The following is a 20,782-nucleotide window of genomic DNA, read 5'->3' as shown; positions in this document are numbered from 1 at the left end:
TTTGACATTACTATCGTCGCGCGTACGTGTGTATATGCGTTTATATATAATTATCGTTTATGAAAGCGTGTAATGATGATGGATACGATTCAAGGAAGGTATTAAACTTTCGAACGAGAAGCGTTATATGTTTCTGCATCGAGTATACTTATTTTCTTTATATTTTTTCTCTTTCTTTTTTTCTTTTCTTTTTATTTTTTTTTTTTTTCTAGTAGTTATTATTGTTACTATTATTATCATTCAGGGTAGGTTGAACAACGTTTCGTGACCGAAGAAGTAAGTAGCAACGGTGTATAGATAATTTAACAATCTCTAACGAACGCCGTATCCTTCTGTGTTTCGTGAAAATTAATTAAAGCGAGAACTTTGTCGGCCGGTAGCGTGATGATACTTAATTCGATCGTAACGCCGTTGATGTCGGTAAAAGAGAGAAAGAGAGAGAGAGAGAAAGAGAGAAGAAGAAGAAGAGTAGAGTAAAGTATTGTAGCAAAACAGGAGAGAGAGAGAGAGAGAGGGAAAAAAAGAAAAGAAGAAGAGAAAGGAAAAATTATTAGCGTCGGAAACAAATAACGACGTTTTACGAGCATCGGAGTAACCGAATTAGCCGGTCACAAAGATTTACAACGTGTTTTCGTTCGTTTCAGTGGTAATCGGTCGGTCCTTTCGGTTGAATGAAATTTCAAAGTTGAAATAAGACGTGGTCCTGAAGTTTACCGACCGGGATAGGTTGGTTCGTACATTATGCATACGGGTGCATGCTAAGTGGCGAGGATATTAAAATATGATAGATAAAAGGAAACACTGTTTTTTAATTGAGGTTGACCGGTACAAATTATGCTGTCAGGAATGTCGTTAATTTTTATACCACCGGAACACGTAGAAAGAAACCGGCTTTTTTCTTGGCGGTGGGGTGGGGTGGGGTGAGGAGAAGAGGGGAAGGGTGGGGCTATGAAATAAAAGGGAAGTACCAAAACCAAAGGGTTTTTCTCTTTTGCCGTGTATCCGTTGATTCGATACAGTTTGGAAACGTTTAACAATCTCATCTCATCTCATCTCATCTCATCTGTTTTCGATCTTCCGCGAAAATAAAAGAAAAAATAACCACGTGTTCTCGTGGTTTAAAAGGAGACGGCTGTTGGTAAGGATTAATATTAGCAACGTTCGATAAACCGGATCCCGATGGCGATTCATCATGCAAAAGGCAAATGATCGAGCGTGATCGAGTCCTTCAATCGAGAGCTCGGAATCGATCTTTCCTAGAGCCGGTGGAAAGAGAGAAGAATAAGGATAAGAATAAAACGAAGAAGAAGAAGAAGGAGAAGAAAAAGAAGAAGAATAAGTAAAAAAAAAATAAAAAAAAAAAAATAAAAAAATAAAGAATAAAGAAAAGGAACGAAGAAAACGATCTTCGTGATCAAAGAAAAGTGTTTCTATCTCACAGTCAGGTCTTTCTTAGAGAGTCTTGTTGCGTGTGCCCTGGCGTTGTTCGCGTGTGTTGCCCAACGGAATAACGACGTCTCAATTTTACGCTCGAAAAATGTAAGAAGAAGAAGAAGAGGAGGTATGCCATGAACGAAAGAAACGAAAGAAACGAACAGAACGAACGAAATGGTCCACCCTTCTTCGATAGATTCTTTTCGCCATTGCCCAGTTTTCTCGACACCCTCCAGCTATCTCTCTTTTATTCTTTCTCTATTTATTCTCGAAGATTAGACTATCTTTAGAAAAGAGAAAGAGAGAGAGAGAAAGAGAGTCAGAGAGAAAAAAGGGTAAAGATCTCGTCTCACTCGTCCCTTAACGCCAGGCATACGCAGCCAAGGATTGCACGCGAAGGTATTAATATATAATTAACCAGGCTGCTTGTAGATCGTATCTGTAAACCTTCTTATCGGATGGCAGCCCGTCGATTTCAAGGGCTACCCGTATTATGCGAAGACCTTTTACGTTGCCTTCCTTAGGCCAGCTCGTTCGACGAGCTGCTGTTTTGCTGTTGCTGTTCCTGTTTCTGCTGCTGCTTGGTGCTGCTGCTGCTGCTGGTTAGTGTTGCTGCTGATACTACTCCTGGTGCTCCTGCTGATGCTGATGCTGCTGGGACTGTTACATTGCCGTGGGACTACTACTACTACCTTATCCCCATCCTTTTTTCGACTTTCTTATATTTTTTTCAACTTTTTCTGCATCGGAGAAAAACATTCGACAGCTCCTTTTTTTTTGCTTCTTTTCTTTTTTTGTCGATACGATCGAGACGTGATACATAACAACATTTTATATCTAGTACCACTCTATAGGATCGTTTAAAGAATTCTTTCGACCTATCGCGAATGCGTCCACCTAAAGGATTATTAAGTAATTATGATGATAATCGTTAAATTCATCCTTCTTCTTTTATTTACCTCTCCCTGTCCCCCTCCCCCCTCCCCCTGCCCCTTTCCACTTTACTCGTAATAACTTCTACGATAAAATTTGAAATGAAAAAAACGAAAAGGAAGATCAAATCAGAAATTCTCTATGATGAGAATTTGAAGGCAACAGTCGGATTTTATCATAAACTTAATAATATCCGACGTTATTTATTGATATTGCTTATTTATATTTATTTTTTGTTATTTTTCTTTTGCTTTTTTTTTCCATTTCCGTTTAGTTTTATCTTAAGAGATTATCGTTTTTCATTCGATAAGCCTTATTCATGAAACCATTACGTCAAACTTACAATGTTTTGTATCTAACATCGAACAAGAATTGATCATGATAATATAATGACGCTGTTGACTGATATAACGTGAAACTGGGTAATAAAATAAGAAAAATAATATTCGACCGTAACTAACATTTAATAACGATCGTATAGAAATTGTCATGTTTTACGTTCGTTTCACTCGCATACGAATATAATGATTGATAATCGTTTCGTTTGAAACGTAATATGTTTGTATCGGAATATATATATATATATAAGAAAAAAGAGTGAAATGTTTGCCCGCATCGCGATTCTTAAGATATAACAAGCAATCGAAGGTATTCATTAAGAGGAATTAAAAGTATCGTGAGTGACGTTCGTCGTTCGATCATGCCTTACTGTTGCACCTGTCACGAATATGGTTTTGCTTTTACTATCTACATGAACGATCTTTATATTTTAATTACGCCTCTTTGACATATTCTTTTTACTTCTCCTCCTTTCTTTGTTTTAATATACACGCATAAATATAATTTTTTTCTTTTATTTTTGTTTTTCATTCGATACGCTTTTTATTTGATTGTTTCCTTGTACTCGATGTTAAAAAGGGCAGAAAAACAAGGACAAAAGAAAAGAAAGGAAAAAATAATATTCGTCATAATTTAATCGGACAAGAATCTCACGAATTAAATATAAAAAAGAAATAAAGAATAATGTAAACGTAAACGTCTCTTGAATATAATCAATGATTTCAATTATTGACAAGAAATCTTCCTTAAAAGGCATTCAATTATACGCACGGTTTGTGAGCAATTGAAAATTACCATCTGACTTGTGTGCGCGCGGCGGTTCGATTAATTCGCGATAAAAAAAAAAAGGAAAGAAGAAAAAAGAAAAAAAGAAAACATCGATACAATCTCTCTCAGTTAAAGAATCATGAAAGAATTATACACACAGTTAAAACACAAGAGGTTTCTCGTATAAAAAGAAAAAAAGATTTCTTACGTTCACTGTAAGTTTCGCGTTTTCTCCGAGAACGATCGGGGAACGAGAAAATAGTCCGATTATTATTACAGAGAATGAGAGTGAGTTAAAGGAATAGTAAGAGATTAAAATGAAGATAAAAAGGACAAAATAAAAAAGAGAGAAAGATATTTAATTCGGTTCTCGTCAGGGCCGCGAAGAGACGAGAACGTGTAACCTGGGGCAACGTAAGGAAAGATAGATAGAAAAAGAAAAAGAAAGAAAGAAAGAAAGAGTAAGAGAAAGAAAGAACAAAATAAAAACTTAGAGAGAGAGAGAGAGAGAGAGAAAGAGAGAGAGAAAGAAGGACTCTGAGAGAAGGGCCCTGCAGGATTGCTAAAGGGGGAGGGTGGTGGTGGAGGGGAGTGTAACCGGGCGTCAGGAGGATTGATGGCGTCTAGATGCAAATGCAGTCAGTCTGGCACGCAAGCAACGTATCCACCTACCGACGCCTTATGCCAGTTAACGCCTTACAGCTTAATAATCTTGTTCATTCCTCCCTCCATTTCTTCTCCTTCTCCACCATCTCCTCCTTCTTACATTGGCGAGAGTGCGAGCAAGCGAGCGAGAACCTTACCACCCTAACCACCCTTTCTCCCGTTCTATTCCGTGTCTTTTATCACTCTCTCGCGTCGGTTAAATTACTTTATTAACCCCCTTTTTTCTTGGGTCCTACTACCTTCTCGCTCATCGTTGGAAAACCCGGTATACTGCTACCGATTGTGTGTATGTATGTATGTTTGTTTGTATGTATGTATGTATGTGAGGGGGAAAGAGAAAAAGAAAAAATATAGAGGGTGGATCGTATTACTCTGCAGGAAGATTTTAATAGACGAAGAACTGCTTTACCGTTCCGGTTAACGTTTCTATAATTAAGATCGTATTAATGATCTTTGTTAAATGACGGACAGGTTGTATATTTTTTTTTAAGATTTTATTTGAGGATTTATATATAAATATAATGATAATTTTTATGGACATTTTAGGTTTAGGAGGAATTAATAAATTGTTTAAAGATTGTTTTAGACAAGATTTTGAATAGGTGTATTTGATATATTATATGTCTCATTTTAATTTGTTTCGTATGCTTATTAAATCGTATGAATATGTTGATATTAATAATATTGTATTTGATAAGTACAAAAAGTCTAATAAATAAGATAGACCTTTCGGATTTTCTCTTGGCAAGGAATTATTTTCGAAATTGGAAAAGTATGAAAATAATTCGAACAAAGAAAATCATCATGAAAGATCGTATGCATTAACCTTTGCGTGGTATCGTAGCGTGGGATGCATTCTGTGCTAATTCTCTCTCTCTCGTATATTGCTATATTATCCCTTCTATTGTATTCCCCTTCAACATTGATTCATCGCGCTTTAGCAATATTAATTTCTCGAGTCCGATAACCGTGAGCTCTTGTTCTGTAGCATCCAAGTAATATATCTACACCTACCTACGTGTAACAATTTCAACGAACCAAATGTTTGTCGCGTAAAGTTCGATTAGTAATCTTCGTTTATTGAATATTTATTATTCACAATATACCAAATATGTTTTCAGCTTATGCACTTAATATGAAAAGTTATCATGATATGAACGATATATTTATTTAATATAATTTTATTAATAAAATAAAAGTGACGAGACTTTTCTAATTTTTCGATTCACGTTTCAAGTTTAAGATACCAAATATGATACTCTACTTGAGATGATAAATAATTTGTAACATTTGTGTTCCTAATATGTAAAGATATCATGACAATAACAATTATTTAGTATTATTATACTTTTCTTATAAAATAGAAACGACGATCTTTCCAGTTTCTCGATCTAAATTCTACAAAATATTCTATATGCGTGTGTGTACGTGTATATGAATGTACATATGTATCGTTGTGAAAGATTGTCTATGTTTACTCGTGAACAGAGAACACCTGGAAAGTTCGTGCTATGTTTCAGGTAGAAAGTGCCGGTCTCAAGGGTGTCAGGATGTCGTTCCTAACGCTAATGACGTCGTTGACTCTCACTTAACAAGAGACTACCCTCTAAATGAGGGGGTTTGTTGCTTTCTGGAAGTCACTCGTCCAGTCTTAGTTCACTGAGAGTCCGTGATTACGAAACTCGAATTCACTTTCTGAATTACATATCTCGTAAATGTCATTATAACGTCTGAGCAAAATTGTCAGGTAAATTAGAGAAGGTAGGTAAATTAAAGACAATGTTGCTACCACCACGGTTCCCATCTGTCTCGAGCTAATTAAATAAAAGGAAAATATACGAAAGATGATGTAGAAATATGTTAATTTTAATAAAGCAAAACATTATCGAGAATAGAATAGAATACATTTTTTATTAACTATCATATTCGATGCCATTACGTACGGGTGTCAGAAACTATAACGTCCCGTATTCGGTGAAAGAAAATGATTGGAAGAAATGATAGGAGGGGAAAGAGATATGATATAGTAAATATAGATAGAAAGAAAGAGTAAAACGAGAGGCAGGCGGGGTTGGAAACTGCGGTATGGAAATATTCGGCGTTCTTGACGCGTTGGGCCCGGGCCGCGTTGTAATTACAATTTAATTGCATGTTATACCGCGCCACAGGAACGGACAGTCCATCAAGGGTTCTTTTATTAAAAGTTGCATTCACAACTCAATTCGGTTTTTGGCTGGTGCGTAATTAGAGAAGGCCGTAACATAGTGCGTGAAAGAGAAGAGAGAGAGAGAGAGAGAGAGAGAGAGAGAGAGAGAGAGAGAGAGAGAGATAGAGAACGAACGCATAATGCGAACGTATAATATAATTTCTCCCAGAAATCATATTACATTGAAATTTGGATTTTTTTTTTTTTTTCGTTGGACTCTCACTCACTCTATAATTCATTGTCCGCGAGCTACGAACGTTCAAGATTGAAAAATCAATTCTGGAACGTAAGAGGAGCAACAAAATTGTATTCAATTTACTCCAGCGAGGAAATTAGATCTCGTCTAGAGTATAATTATAATTCAGAATTACGTTTCACTCTCACGAATGCTTGACGTATCATTATGACGTCCATCCGTTGCATTACTTTTCATTTCTTATCCTTGAGAGAACACCACCACCCCTCATCCCATCCCCTTCCTCCGACTCTTCTTTCACAGGTATCATTTTACGTCTTACGTTGGATTATAAGCGTGATGTCATAAAAACCAAGATAAAATTGAAAAAATAATAAAGATATATCCGAGTTTCTTGTATTACGTATGAAGAAGAGTTCGTAGGAACGATAAAAGGGCACCTTGCCATTTTTCTATATATCCTTTTCCCTTTTTTGCGCGTGCGCAACAAACGTGCACACAAACCATGGGACCGGTTGTTCCTGTCAAAAAGACGTCAAGATAGCACGTAAAAGGCGAAAGCGTTCCGTCGATATGCTGCTGCTGCTGCTGCTACTCGGGTATAATTTCAATTTAATTGCACGTTATTTCGAATGTGCGTGTATGCGTGTGTGTGTATGATGGTGTACACGCATGTGTACCTATCATTCTCATCCAAGTTTGAGTATACGTATATACCTACCTGTGTATACCTGTGTAGATTTCTCACCGTCTATCAATATAACATATATATATATATATGTAAGTGCGTAAAGACAAGGAGGCTCATTAAATGTCTTAAGCGAGCACGCCATTCCGCAGTTTGCCTGAAACAACCTGCCACCACTAGATATAACCACCATCATCACCAAAGTTTCGCTGTCTTCAAAGACGATATGTCTTCTTGTGAGATGTGAATCGAGTCATGTTAATAGTAACTTCATTCTTACTTCTCAACTTGTCTGTCTTCTTTCCAATATCTTACTCATATCTCATTATTTATTCTTGAAGTTATAAGATAATTAGCAATTTACGATTTAATTGTATGCTTTTAATGATACTCGATAAAATGTTTCAACGGTTTTTCTTCTTTTTATCTTTAAGTTTTAACGGAAAAACGATTGATGGTAGGTTACCGTGATTTTATCGGTTCGATTAAATTAAATCCACTTATTCTTTTTATTGTTTTTATATTAGGGTGAACCAAAAGCTCATGCGTTTATTGTGTTCTAAACCGCATAATGGATTGTTTTTGTAAAATTTATTTTGGAAATATTCATTTTAAAACATACGAACTTTTGGTTCGCCCTAATATTATTATTATTATTATTATTATTGCCAAAATGATGGTGCTTTTTATCTTTTTGGGGAAAAATTTGGGGTGGTGGGGGCGGGGGGTAGGGGAAAAATGAAAAGGAAGAAGTTCGCAAAAGGAAATGAATTTATGATTGCACCTTGTAGGTGGATACCTACCTACCCTACTCATACGTTGCATGCCTGGACAAAATAAGGTGAGTTGTTAGTACGCGACGACGTGCGGGCTTTTTCGCGTGGCATAATCGTATGATGATACGTTACCACTGCGTTGGGTTCCCTTAACGACACACGCGACCCTGCGCGAACATCGTCGTTCTGTTCTGTTCTCTGTTCTGTTCGTCGTTTTATTACACCGACATCTTCGTCTGGATACTCGCGAAATAAAAAGAATATATTTTTATTTCGGTATGAGAGATTTCGTCGAATCCTTTTAACGATCATATTCCTGACATAATCTCTTTCTTACATCTTTCTTGCCACAATATTCACCTGTGTCATAAGATATATATACCTATATTTAGATTTTTATTATCATTCTTGATTTCTTTTCGTGTCAATTTAATTGCTTACAATCATTTTCATGTGTCATCGTGTTGTTTTATGAATTCTCTCAATAAATAATAATATGCAATTTTTAATAAACACATTTGCGTATTTATACTTCTTTTTTTTTCTTTTATAAAAGTCACATTTCATGTTATTCACGCATAAAATTAATGATCCTGATCGTGTTCGAAGGTTAATATGTTTTTTCTAATAATAAGTATAAATTACATTCAGCATAACTTACGTTTACTTGTATAAATCTTGTCTTATATTATTTCTTTTTTTTTTTTTTAATAACACGAAAAAAGATTTAGAGTTCCGTAAGGTTAATCGTGTTTATTCACATACATACATATATTTATATTATTAAAAAAAGAAAAAACAGAAAATAGAGAGAGAGAGAGAGATTATAATACGTCGTAATAAAATTTCAAAATAATAATGAACGTTATCGTTCGTAGGAAGAAGGGACATATTTTGAAATTAACATAAGAACTAATTCTAAACGCGTACTTATACGCGGTATTTACGAAGAGTATTCTTTATTATTAAGTAGGATAATCCTTCAAGCTGCCACCGTGCACGATCTCCAGTCGAGTATATATTATGAATTACGGATTATCAATAACGAAGAGGAACCGATCGATATCCATCCTCGGTTACCACGGTTCGAGCAAAACGCCTTGGGAATAAATCGTATCTAATTACGTTGATTAATGAGCGACACGATGATTTTTTTTCTTTCCTTCCTTTCGGCGATGTTTATGGGTATATACGCGCTCATTTTACCTACATGATTTTACGCAGACGTTAGATCTTAATTGGCCGATGTATGTATAGGTCCGCGCGTTTCCGAAGCTATTCATTAAATTCGAATATTATATACACACACGAGAAATTGTTTTTTTTTTTTTATTTTTTTTTTCAAACTAAACGTTGACCTCTCTTCTCTGGAACGTATTAAATCATTGGGAAATATACAATATTATGTTCGATAAATAAATTAAATAAATTTTACAAACACAGAGATATTTCACGAGGAAAAATTAGAAATTTTTTATTTTTGATTATTAAATCTTAAATAATTTGTCATATCTTTTACTTTTATTTTTATTTTCAAGTATTAATAAATCATAGTTCGTATTACTCAATGTGTTACATCGAAGGGAATAAATTTGCATTGATCGTTCTCGAAACAAACGAGGAATAATGTTAAAGGTCAACAAACATCGGCTTTTAAATTGAGAGATTCCAAAGATGATTATATTAGATCTCGTTAGATTAATTCTGACGCAGTTCATGTCAAGGAGAAAAAGAGGATTTTGCTTGAGAGAGAGAAAGAGAGAAAGAGAGAGAGAAAGAGAGAAGTTGATTCTAGCAATAATTAAACTATCTTTTGAAAGTAACGAATTAGAAGGGTGAAGGGGAAAGAGATCAGTCGAAGAGTCGATAAATCATGGTGGCTCGTAGTCACGAAACGAGACTTGGCCCGAAATGCGAGAGAACTTTGGCAATTTCTTCAAAGAACTTGCTCGTTCGTTGGTTTAACGACCGAATTTATTCTCTTTCTTCTTTATCCAACACGCTGGAATACGCCGTATTCCAGCGTGTTCGCGAAAATGACGGTCAGCTATGAAAAAGGAGTTGAGGAATTTCATGAGAGTAGGAGCAGATACTCGGAAAACGAATGACATCGTAAAACTGCGGATTGTAAAGGCTACGAAAGTGAAGTGAAACTGGCAAGGTTTTGCAGAAAGGTTTTGCCTCGTTCCTTTTAATTCGACGGCAACGAAATTGAATCCACTTCTGGTCGTAGAAATATTCGAATTCTCGTATCACCCGCAACCATAACCGCCAATGTTTCTTATTATCTTTCGCAATCAACACTTTATCGTTTTAGAACGGACTTCGATGTGTTTCGTAATACATTATGAATTTCGTTTCGTAGCTATTTGTACGAGTCATATCTTATATAAATACACCTAATTGGATTATTTTTTTTTCTTTTTTTTGGGGGAAACATAATTACAACAATTAAATAACCATTTTTAAATAATCTAGTCTAGTTTATTATATAAAACGTACATATATTAAATATTTATCTTATTTAAAATTCGACACGAATTTGTCCATGCAACGCAATACATTTCATTTTAAAGGAATGGGGAAGGGATACTATATAGAATAAATTAATTAATGCATGTTTCTCTTAGGGTAAATTAATGAAACATTGAAGAGGATGATGTAATTTGTACGCTTAAACCGATTCAATTATTCATCCTATAACTATTACTAATATGTAGGGAAAGAAAGATGGTATTTAGGAAAGATGAAAAAAATGTAAAAGTAAGTTGTTCTTAAAAACTCGATAGCCTTGCGGGTTGTACTCGAAAATGACTATGAAATTAGTCGATTCATTATACACTGTGTTCGATTCATCATTCGTTGGGTGTATTACCCATCGTCGAAGCGACTTCCTCCTCTTCTGTTTTCACGAATAAAAAGGAAAAAAAGGAAATAACAAAAAAAAAGAGAAGAAATAATTTGCCATGAGTTGAGAACGATCGGTTGGTAACTTTCACGGAAAATGGCCGAACGGGAAGACGACCATTACAAGAAGATTGTTTAACTCGTTATCTCATAAATTATTTAACGCCGGCCTATGCAACCTACAATGTTTATCGGTATTCTCGGTAATTACCTCTCCATGATAATAATAGAGGGTGACGTGGAATGCTAGTAATAAAGAATAGATAAACGAGTGTCGCGCTTTTATTAAACTTTGAAAGATCTATGAATTTATTCCGACGATCGTGTTATATATTACTAGTTTCAAGCTTTTCTTGATCAGATCGTGTTCTTCTTCTTTTATTCCGTTTAACATAATTACTGAGCAGTCATAAATTTTCGTAAATCATTGTCGCAACGTTGAAAAAAAAATATCAAAAAATTAACCTCGATGAACATCTATGGAATACGTAATGCGAAAGATTCTCCCCCGTACGAGTTAAACCTGAGGGTAATTTGAAAATTAAAAGTTCGAGCAGATATACTTACATCGATTTTCATTGCATTTATGTAAATTATTTGTCAATTTTATAAATTATTTTATTATCATCTTATTATCAAAGTTATTAAGTATGTGTATTTAATGGTTACGGTGTTCGTGAATTTCTTAGTGATTTATTTTTTATTCAACGTGTTGATATATTATTTCAGTCGTTGTTTAAATGCAATTTTCTTATTTATCCGTATTTTCGAGGTCAAAACAATTAAAGATAATATAATCTAACCAAAATTGGATCTATTTCGTAAAAGAATTAATTCGTAAGAAAATAAAGTAACAACAATTAAGTTCGCACTAACCGGAGGATATAAAAACTTTATTATTCTGATGGCATATTCACGAACACGCAATAAAGTCGAACGATAATACTACGAGTTTTGTTTCATAACGGTCTATTTTCGTGATCGAGCATGGAATTTCGAGAAAGAGAAAGGGATTCTCCTTTCGTCGTCTTTTTCCTTTCCCGTTTCATCGTTCATTCTTATATATATGCCTAAATACACAAATGCACATATTACACGTATACGAAATAATATACGTATACATAAATATATATACATATATCGATTAAGATAAGAATTCTCTCCCGGTCAAGTATTGCCAAGTCAATCATAATTCCCGATCTTTTATTCAATTCCGTATGTTCCCTGGTATATTAGCATACATATGTAGATATTGTATATATATATGAGTACGGGTAAAAGAGATTTGCTGTAATACAAGGAAGAATAAGGATAGAAGAAACGAAACGATCACCGGGACTGGCAGATCCCCGAGGAAGATACCGAACCTACCGGATGCTGGAACATTCTCGTAAAATCACTGAAATTCTATGTTTATTCAATATGTCGAGATTTCAGATTCGTATTTCGCTTTATCTGCACAAATAGAGAAAAAGAGAGAAGATTGGGAGAGTGGTGGTGGTTGTTAAAGGTGGTATGGGGTTTGCGGTGGGGTGGTTAAAGGAGAGGGTATATCGGTGTATGATGGTTGTGCTCCATGTGTTCGTCGACTATTTTCCTCCAGATAAGGCCTCGGATTCTTGATTCAAACGTCTTCCTTCGTTTATGGAAGGCAGACATAGCACGAGGTTGTTGGAGTCGGACATGCGACTCACGAAACGTCTTTCTTCGGTGGAGAACCTTTTTCAAAGCACCGTAAGCATTTATAAGAAAGTGGTCTTTTCGGCGACGGGGTCAGCGTTCTCATAAATTCCTTTCGGATAAAAATTGATTCGATTACCTATTCCTAGTGCTATCTCTATTAGCATTAAAATCTATTCAACGTAATATTATGTATTTATACATTGTATACACACAAATTTTTATATCCAACGATCGTACAACACAGATATTTCCAAAAATGACATTACTGTCTGTTCGATGTTAAATTAATCTTTTAAAAAACGCGAACAATTGACAATATTGATATCGAATGATAATTTATTCGTGTATGTTTTTTATAAAAATAACTATTAAATAAATTGTGTGTGTGCGTGTGTATTTGTTTGTTTGTTATTTTACTCAATAACAATAATTATTCAGTTAATAAACACACGAGATTTTTTTGGTAACCCTAATTGATGAACGAACGAGCGTGTTAAGTTCGATCGTTTAGTTTAATTACGCAGGCCTATTTTTACACGTTAACGACAATGGCGTTTTTTTTTTGGTTTCTTTTTCGTTTCAGGCGGTGAATCCGACGAAGGTGGTAGCAAAAGACGAAGGAGCAGGACGAACTTTAGTAGCTGGCAACTGGAGGAATTAGAACATGCGTTCCTGTCGAGTCATTATCCCGATGTATTTATGCGAGAAGCCCTGGCAGTCAGACTTGAACTTAAAGAAAGCCGCGTAGCTGTGAGTACTTTTATTACTCCTTCCTTCTTTCATTTTTTTCTTTTTACTTTTTTGCTCCCTTTTAGAGATTATTAGCCTGATCAGAATACCAAGAGACAACTTATTTTTTTTTTCTTAAAAGAGATGATCCTCTTAACCGCCGCGCGAGTAGTAGCCGACGATAAAATATATTCTTCCGCAGGTGTCGGGTCTTTGAATACAAAGTATTTAAGCTCGTATCAACGTTAAAGCTTAATATATAGTTTGTAAAGTAACCGGCCTTTCGGGGGGAAGGGTCTCCCTTCTCCCCAACTGACTGTGATACTTTGTAGACGGTATTTAAAACTTATAGATAAATAATAATAATACTATACGGGTGTGTGTCTGCCGAAAAATTCCTTATTATTCGTGTTAGATGGATACATTATTTTTTATAACTTTCGTTTCTTCACGTTGCACCAAGATAATTGGTCTAACAAGGATTAGTATATTTTTCTTTTTACGTATCACGAGTATACAAATATTTGAACGGACCGTAAAGAAAAAAAGAAAGAAAAGAAAAGAAAAAGAAAGGGAAACAAGACAAATGCTTGTCATATAAAAAAATCGTTAAGGTTTTAGATACGTATGTATGAGGGGAAGTTATGACGTAAAGAAAACGTAACTTTATTCGGCCATTTTCATAATGCGAAAGGGAAAGAGAGAGAGAGAGAGAGAAAGAGAGAAAGAAAGAAAGAAATAGAACAGCGTCGATTCGACGACGCTCTTTACGTTGGCGTATTTTTCGTTTATAGACACTACACTTCGAGATCGGTCTTTGCGATACGGACGAAATTTAAAGTCACTTCAGAATCGTGTTTCGAGGGGTTGATGTTCGACAGACGTCGGGGGTGGCTCCGCGAAAGCAACCTTTGCCCCTTGGCCTGACTATCTTTCTCTTTCTCTTTCTCTTCCTCCACTTCTTCTTCTTTTTCTCTCATGGGGGTAGTTAGTCCATCTGCTACATTCTGAATGCGGTTAACTCTGAAGAAAGAAAAGCACACCCGAATCCCGGTCAAATATGTTTCGAGGGTGCTAAACCGAAAGAGATCTATCTCGTATAAAGCACCCTCGTCCCTTCTTCAAATCGATCGTCTCTATTTAAATAATGACCGTGCTCTATGGATGTTTAAGGTAGCCTATCGACGAAAAGAGAACTACTAACTTTCCATTATTCAACGTCAATTTTATCTTCCTATTATTACGTTCTATTCCAGTATCCATTTATTATGAATAATATTTTTATTATTACCAATTAATATTTCATTTTTACTTATAAAAGAGAGAGAAAGATAATTACGAGAATGAAATTACGTTAATTATTAAAATCGGTAAATATGTTATATATACTTTCTGCACTTATATATTTTTATCGCTTATTGATATAATTTTTCTTATACGAATTAATTCTCAAATAAAATACGCGTACACGCGCATACGATACTATCGTAAATTATATATAAATCCCGAAATAATGTTAATTTATATTCATTATAAGGTTGTGTAGTTCGAAAAGAATTTTTTTCGTAAATTCGATGTCATTAATAAAAAAGTCATATAAAAAGTTATTAAATATCAAACGTGTTCCTTTCTCTCTATCAAAGAGGTCCTCCAATCGATCCTCTCCATCAGAGAAGAGAACCAACCTTAGGGTGGACCCTTAATTTCACGGCTGATCTACCAAAGGACTCTACCCCTCCCCTTACTACCAGGCCCTTCTTAACCAAGGATATTTAAATTTACGCGCTTAGACACGCTTCGGGCGGCAGCTTTCGTTCAACTTCTGCTCGAAAATATCTACAAAGGAAATATATGTTTTTTGAATCACGACGGAAGTATATATTTAAAACGATTATGTTCGTTAATTAAATTTATCAGAAATATAATATACATAAGATTAGATATTTATTTAAAATATAATAACATTGGATTCAATACGATAATTTAAAGATGATTACAAAAAAAAAGGTGGAAAAATTGTTTAACGTTTCGTTAAATATATAATATCAAATAAATTTATATTATACTTGAATAGTATTAAATATAAATCTGTAAGAGCAATAATCAGTGAGAGAAATAGAACGAATGAGATCGTGAATGATAACCTAAACTGGTGACATGGTGTCACACAGCCGGTGTTCCTCTCTTTCTCTTTCTCTCTCTCTCTCTCTCTCTTCGAGAAAGGGACACATCACCGCGATGGGAAACGGTTCTTTTAGATTAGATAGACACGATCCCCGCGATAGATAACCCCACGAAATACGGGTGCTTTTAGACGAGCGTTTAAAAAATATTGTCACGTATAGAGAGAGAAAGAGAGAGATAAGCGGATGACATCGTAGAATCGACTAAAACCCGGGAGCACTTTAAAGGATTCGTGAAAAGAAGCATACAACAAATTTCAAACGATTTATTATCATTTCTTTTCATTTCTTTTTTCTTTTTTTCTTTGGGTTTCTCATGTAACATTTGTAATATTTAACATTCGTATTAATGGTCATTTATTTTTATACTATTTATGTGTACAAACCATATACCATATATTATATCTATATACTTTTTTGTGATTTATCTACAACGAAGACCTTTGTTTTCTTTCGGGTTTTCTTTTTTCTTGTTTCTTTTTTTCTTTTTTTCTTTTTTCAATAATTTCACGATTAGAACGAAAGACACGAAGTTATCGTTTAAAGATAGCTATAAAAGCGCCGTGTATTAGGGGGAAACACGAAAGAGGATGCCACTGGTATTTTCCTGACGTGTGATTGGTCGTAGAACAGTTTGTTAGACGTTATCGTTAAGCGATAGTTTCTGACATGTAACGGTAATAACCTTACGCTAACGCTTTCCCACGCATCACTCTTAACAAGCCACAGCTGCACCCATACCGATTTCTCCTAATGCTCTTCTTCGTTCGTTCGTTCGTTCCTTCGTTCGTTCATTCGTTCGTTCCTTCGTTCCTTCGTGTGCACGGAAGTGCCGATAATTATCGGTCGTCTGTATTCGCATACCCACGCGAAAATGTGAAATGAATTTACATAATCCGTACTCTCGCTTGGCCGATCGATCGATAGAAGAATGTAGTACCCCGTATTGATTAATTGTTTTAATTACAAATCGATTTTAAACCAATCTTCCTGATCTAATCAATTAATCTCACTTACTGTACTTACATTTTTTTTTTAAATATTAATATACACGCATAGGAGAGAGAGATAGAAAATATTATTAATTATATTCAAGATGTTGATTAGATTTCGTTCGATCGTTAAACAAACATTTGCAAATTTTTTATTATTGTTTTTTATTATATTTTTATTAACATATTTTGTGGTATTATTAGAGCGGAAACAAATGTTCGTGCGTTTTTTAAATTAACATTTCCAAAGATAAATTTTACAAAAAACAATTCGTTATGCAGTTTATAATACAATTTACAACACAATAAACTCACGAACTTTTGGTTCACCCTAATATTTTTTGTTTATTTATATAATACGTCTTATATTTGGCATTATTATATATGCTATATACAGATAAACATTTGACTCGAACTAATCACGTTAACTAATAATTACTTATTGTCATTTTAAAACGGAAAAACGAATTTCCCTCTTCGATGATCTCTTTTGGAAAAAAAGAGACAGAAAATAGGAAATAGGAAAAAGGGGGAGAAAGACAGGTAGAGAGGAAATTTATGAGGACATTTTAACCGGTGTTCCTGAAATTCCAGCGTTGTCGAGCAAATTGTAGTAGAGAACGCACGATTAGAGATGATGGTCGGGAGAAGTCATAAAGGCGTACGACGTGATGAAGGTGTTTCAGCGGTCGAAGGGGGCTATTGATCTTTGGTTGCGTGTGAGAGCAGCGCCACGTATTGGCCAACCCTCGCAACTAATGTCTTCATCCCTCTCTCCTCCGACCGCCTCCTACGCGCGAGCCTTGTATTCGTTTTCTCTTTCTCTCTTCTCCATTATTCTCTTCTCTTTCTCTTTCTCTCTCTCTCTATTTTCTTCTCATTCCCTCTCTCCTCTCTTTTCCCATTCCCCTGTCCTCTTCCTTTTCTTGCACACGTTGACTCCGCACGCCATCCCTAAATCGTGCTTCACGCTACGCGAATATTCACGCGAACACGAGCAAAGGGTTAGCGTTCTTGATGTATCAGAACACCCTCGGGGGTCGTTGGTCCTTCGTTCAACAGTAAGAGAGACAAGCATTGGTGTACCTCTTCTTCTCTCGTAATTTTATAAATCTTTTGTTGAAACTAAAGAAAATAAAGAGATTCAGCTGTTAGAGAGATAACTGATTTACATTTTAAAATATAACAAAATTTGCAAACACGTAGGAAGAAATTAAAGAAGATTTTTTTCTATGGGGTTAATTGTATATAAAAAGATCGTTTTGTTTTGGTTGATTTCAGGTTTGGTTTCAAAACCGAAGAGCTAAGTGGAGGAAAAAGGAACACACGAAGAAGGGACCAGGTAGGCCGGCGCACAACGCTCATCCTCAGAGTTGCAGCGGGGAACCTATACCACCCGAAGAATTGAGGAGAAAAGAACGCGAGAGGCGGCAAAAGAAATTGCTGAAGGCACTTGAACGTCAACAACGAAAACTCGCCGCCAAGGTAGGCAAGAAAAACGAATTAACTTCGAATTGGAAGGATTATGATTTTAATCGAAAGAGTTTCTAATATGTTTATTTCGACAATTTTTGTTTTTATTTAATTGTTACAGGGTATAACGGTGGACTTGTCGACTTTGAGAGCCGAGTGGGAGTCAAGAACAGCCGCGGCGGCAGGTAGCAATTCTCTAAGCGGCCATCTTGGAAATTCCTTCGGTCATTTAGGTAGCAACAATGAGAGTAGCAGCGTTTCCGGTTCGGGTAACGATGCTAATGAAGAGATCGACGTTGTCGGGGGTTTGGATTCCTGTAGCGAGAGTGGAAGCGAAAGGGTCGATTCGGCAGCCGACGGTTCCATCGATGGCGAATCTTATCCAAGATTGATCAACGGCAGTAGCGATCAAACGGATCAGAGGCAAAGTACGAATAACGCGAGTACCAATACGCAAAATCCTAATTCGACATTGAGCTTGGATCATTTAAAACATCAAGAAGGTATTCATCATTGGAGTTTGAGTCTTTTAGAACGAAGACGGGAATTGGTTAGTATATCAGCGGCAGCTGGTAGACTTGCAGCGAATAATAGCAGTAGTAACAACAACAATAACAACATAAACAACAATAACAACGTTACTCGATTGATTAGGCAACAAAGTAGTGAGGAGGATGTTCAAAGTAGCAGCATAGACTTGTCTGTTAAGGGTCGCGAGGAGAGAAAAAGGCTGAATCCGTTTTCTATCGACAGTCTACTTGGTAACAACAACAGATCAAGTACACCTGGAATTAATCAGAACGAGCACCGAGCTTCCACACCCACGTTGTCGAATGGAAGGGAGTCTAGTACTCCTACGTCACCTATTTCGGTACCCACTTCACCGTCCACGACGTAGTGACGCTTCTTCGATAATTTAGTCTGATTTTTTGTAAGTTCATTTTTTATGAAGTCAAAAACAACAAGAAAAAGAAAAAAAAGAAAGGAAGACGTTAAACGTCCGTTTATTTCGGGGCTTTCGGATATTCTTTCTACGGGAATGAATATCTGGATCATTCGAATAATAATAACGCGTTGTGTCAACAATTTTTGACAAGTCTTCTCGATAACTTTGATAACTTTTTCGTGGATGAAGTATATCTTTTGAAAACTTCCAAAGACTGGGATATTGAGACAGAGAATATACAAAAAAAAAGAATGCAAAAAGAGAACTTTTTAAAAAAGTTACGAATCAGTAACGTGTTTCCAAGATATCAACTGTAAAGATAGATCGGCAACGATTTACTCTTTGACAAAATACTAAGAAAGTAAAAGAAAAGAAACAACGTCTATATCAGTTCCGACATATCTGCAGAGCGAGTAAGAGACGGCGATTTGAAGAAAGAAAATTTATCTTTCGCTAGAGAGCGAACGCGAGCGAGGTCAAAGATAAATGAAGAGGAGAATGTGCAATAAAATATTACGAATGGATAGTTCGAAATGAACTTACGGTCAATAATTAGAACGATATAAGTGATCGATAGTAAACGAAGGTAAAAGTGCGAATTGTGCATGCGTGGTTTTTTTTTCATGTGTGATAGTGAGAGAGAAAAATATAATTAAGAATGGATGAAAATGAAGAAGAAGAAAAAAAAAGAAAAAGAGGAAAAATTTCGAATTATGTGTATGTGTGGATATATGTTCGTAGGGTGCGTGTATGTATGTGTGTGTGAGTGAGTGTATGTCAATACAAGAGAGTGATAGAAAGAGAGAGAGAGAGAGAGAGAGAGAGAAACAAGCATGTGTATTTAATGTATATAATTAGATCCGAAATAATGGAAGATTCTCGTTTTATTTAATTCACGTAGCCGATAAAAAAAAAGAAAAAAAAGCAAGTGTTCGTCGAATCGCGGATATTATTTAAATTTTAAAGCAATAGAAATTTCGCCTGGTATATGTATATAATAGAAGAACTTATAAAAAGATCTAGGCAGGCGCGATAAGCCGAGATAACGACAAAGGGATACAGAGAAAAAAAAGGGATGCGTTTTCCTTTGACCCTCATTCACCTATTCACATCGAGCGTAAACGTTGGCCGGTGGAAAGTAGTGGGAGAAGTGAGGGAGAGAGAGAGGGAGAGAAGAAATGAGAAGAATAAAGCGATGCCATAAAATCCAGGATGCAAGATAGTACGTACCATATATCCATTAAAAATATATTAATTTATTCTCAAGACTATATTGCTCATGTTCTATCCTAACGACCTATCATCCACTTCTTTATTCATCCACCACACAGGCTCCAATATTATATCCGGATGAAATTTTTTGCTTCGTATTCCTTTTCTCGCTATTATCTCGATGAAGGGGAAAGAAGAAGCCTTCATCGTTGTCCTACAAATAATTACGAGAAAATACAAAAATTCATTTACTTAAACGTGGACAAATATATATTTTAAATATGATCGTAACTCTTAATGTCCGACACAAATTTTGGAAATTTCTGTTTTGGTATTTTACTTTTAACAATAATGATGATAATAGATGATAATAATAATATTAATAATATTAATGATAATAATAATAATAATAATAATAATAATAGTAGTAATAGTAATGATAATATCAATAATGACCACATTTTAATTTCTTTGAAAAAGATAAACGAATATCATTCGACGTGCTTTTTGCATTATTGTGTGTATGTGTGTTTGTATATATATATATGCGTGTGCGTGTGTGCGTTTTTATTTGTCTTCTTTTTCATTAATCTTCATTCGCCTCTTGTGCGTTATCATATCGACCTATGTAAAATTCGCGAGAATCGCAAA

At 35.3% G+C, this 20,782-nt stretch overlaps 1 protein-coding gene across 1 annotated transcript in view; it reads left to right on the top strand.

Moving 5' to 3' along the window:
* The window catches only part of LOC122516259 (nuclear transcription factor Y subunit alpha-like), a 31,200-nt gene extending 11,930 nt beyond the window's left edge, over nucleotides 1–19,270 (top strand). Inside the window, exons 2-4 of the mRNA XM_043633935.1 lie at nucleotides 13,180–13,346; nucleotides 17,782–17,985; nucleotides 18,095–19,270. Of these exons, the coding sequence (XP_043489870.1) occupies nucleotides 13,180–13,346; nucleotides 17,782–17,985; nucleotides 18,095–18,871 (1,148 nt within the window). The 3' untranslated portion in view covers nucleotides 18,872–19,270. The remainder of the gene's footprint in view (nucleotides 1–13,179; nucleotides 13,347–17,781; nucleotides 17,986–18,094) is intronic.
* Nucleotides 19,271–20,782: the final 1,512 nt, after the last annotated feature.

The sequence above is a fragment of the Polistes fuscatus genome, unplaced genomic scaffold (genome assembly GCF_010416935.1).
Source record: "Polistes fuscatus isolate 324 unplaced genomic scaffold, CU_Pfus_HIC Scaffold2, whole genome shotgun sequence".
In the NCBI taxonomy this organism is placed as follows: domain Eukaryota; kingdom Metazoa; phylum Arthropoda; class Insecta; order Hymenoptera; family Vespidae; genus Polistes; species Polistes fuscatus.
This window is presented reverse-complemented; position numbering and strand designations above follow the sequence as displayed.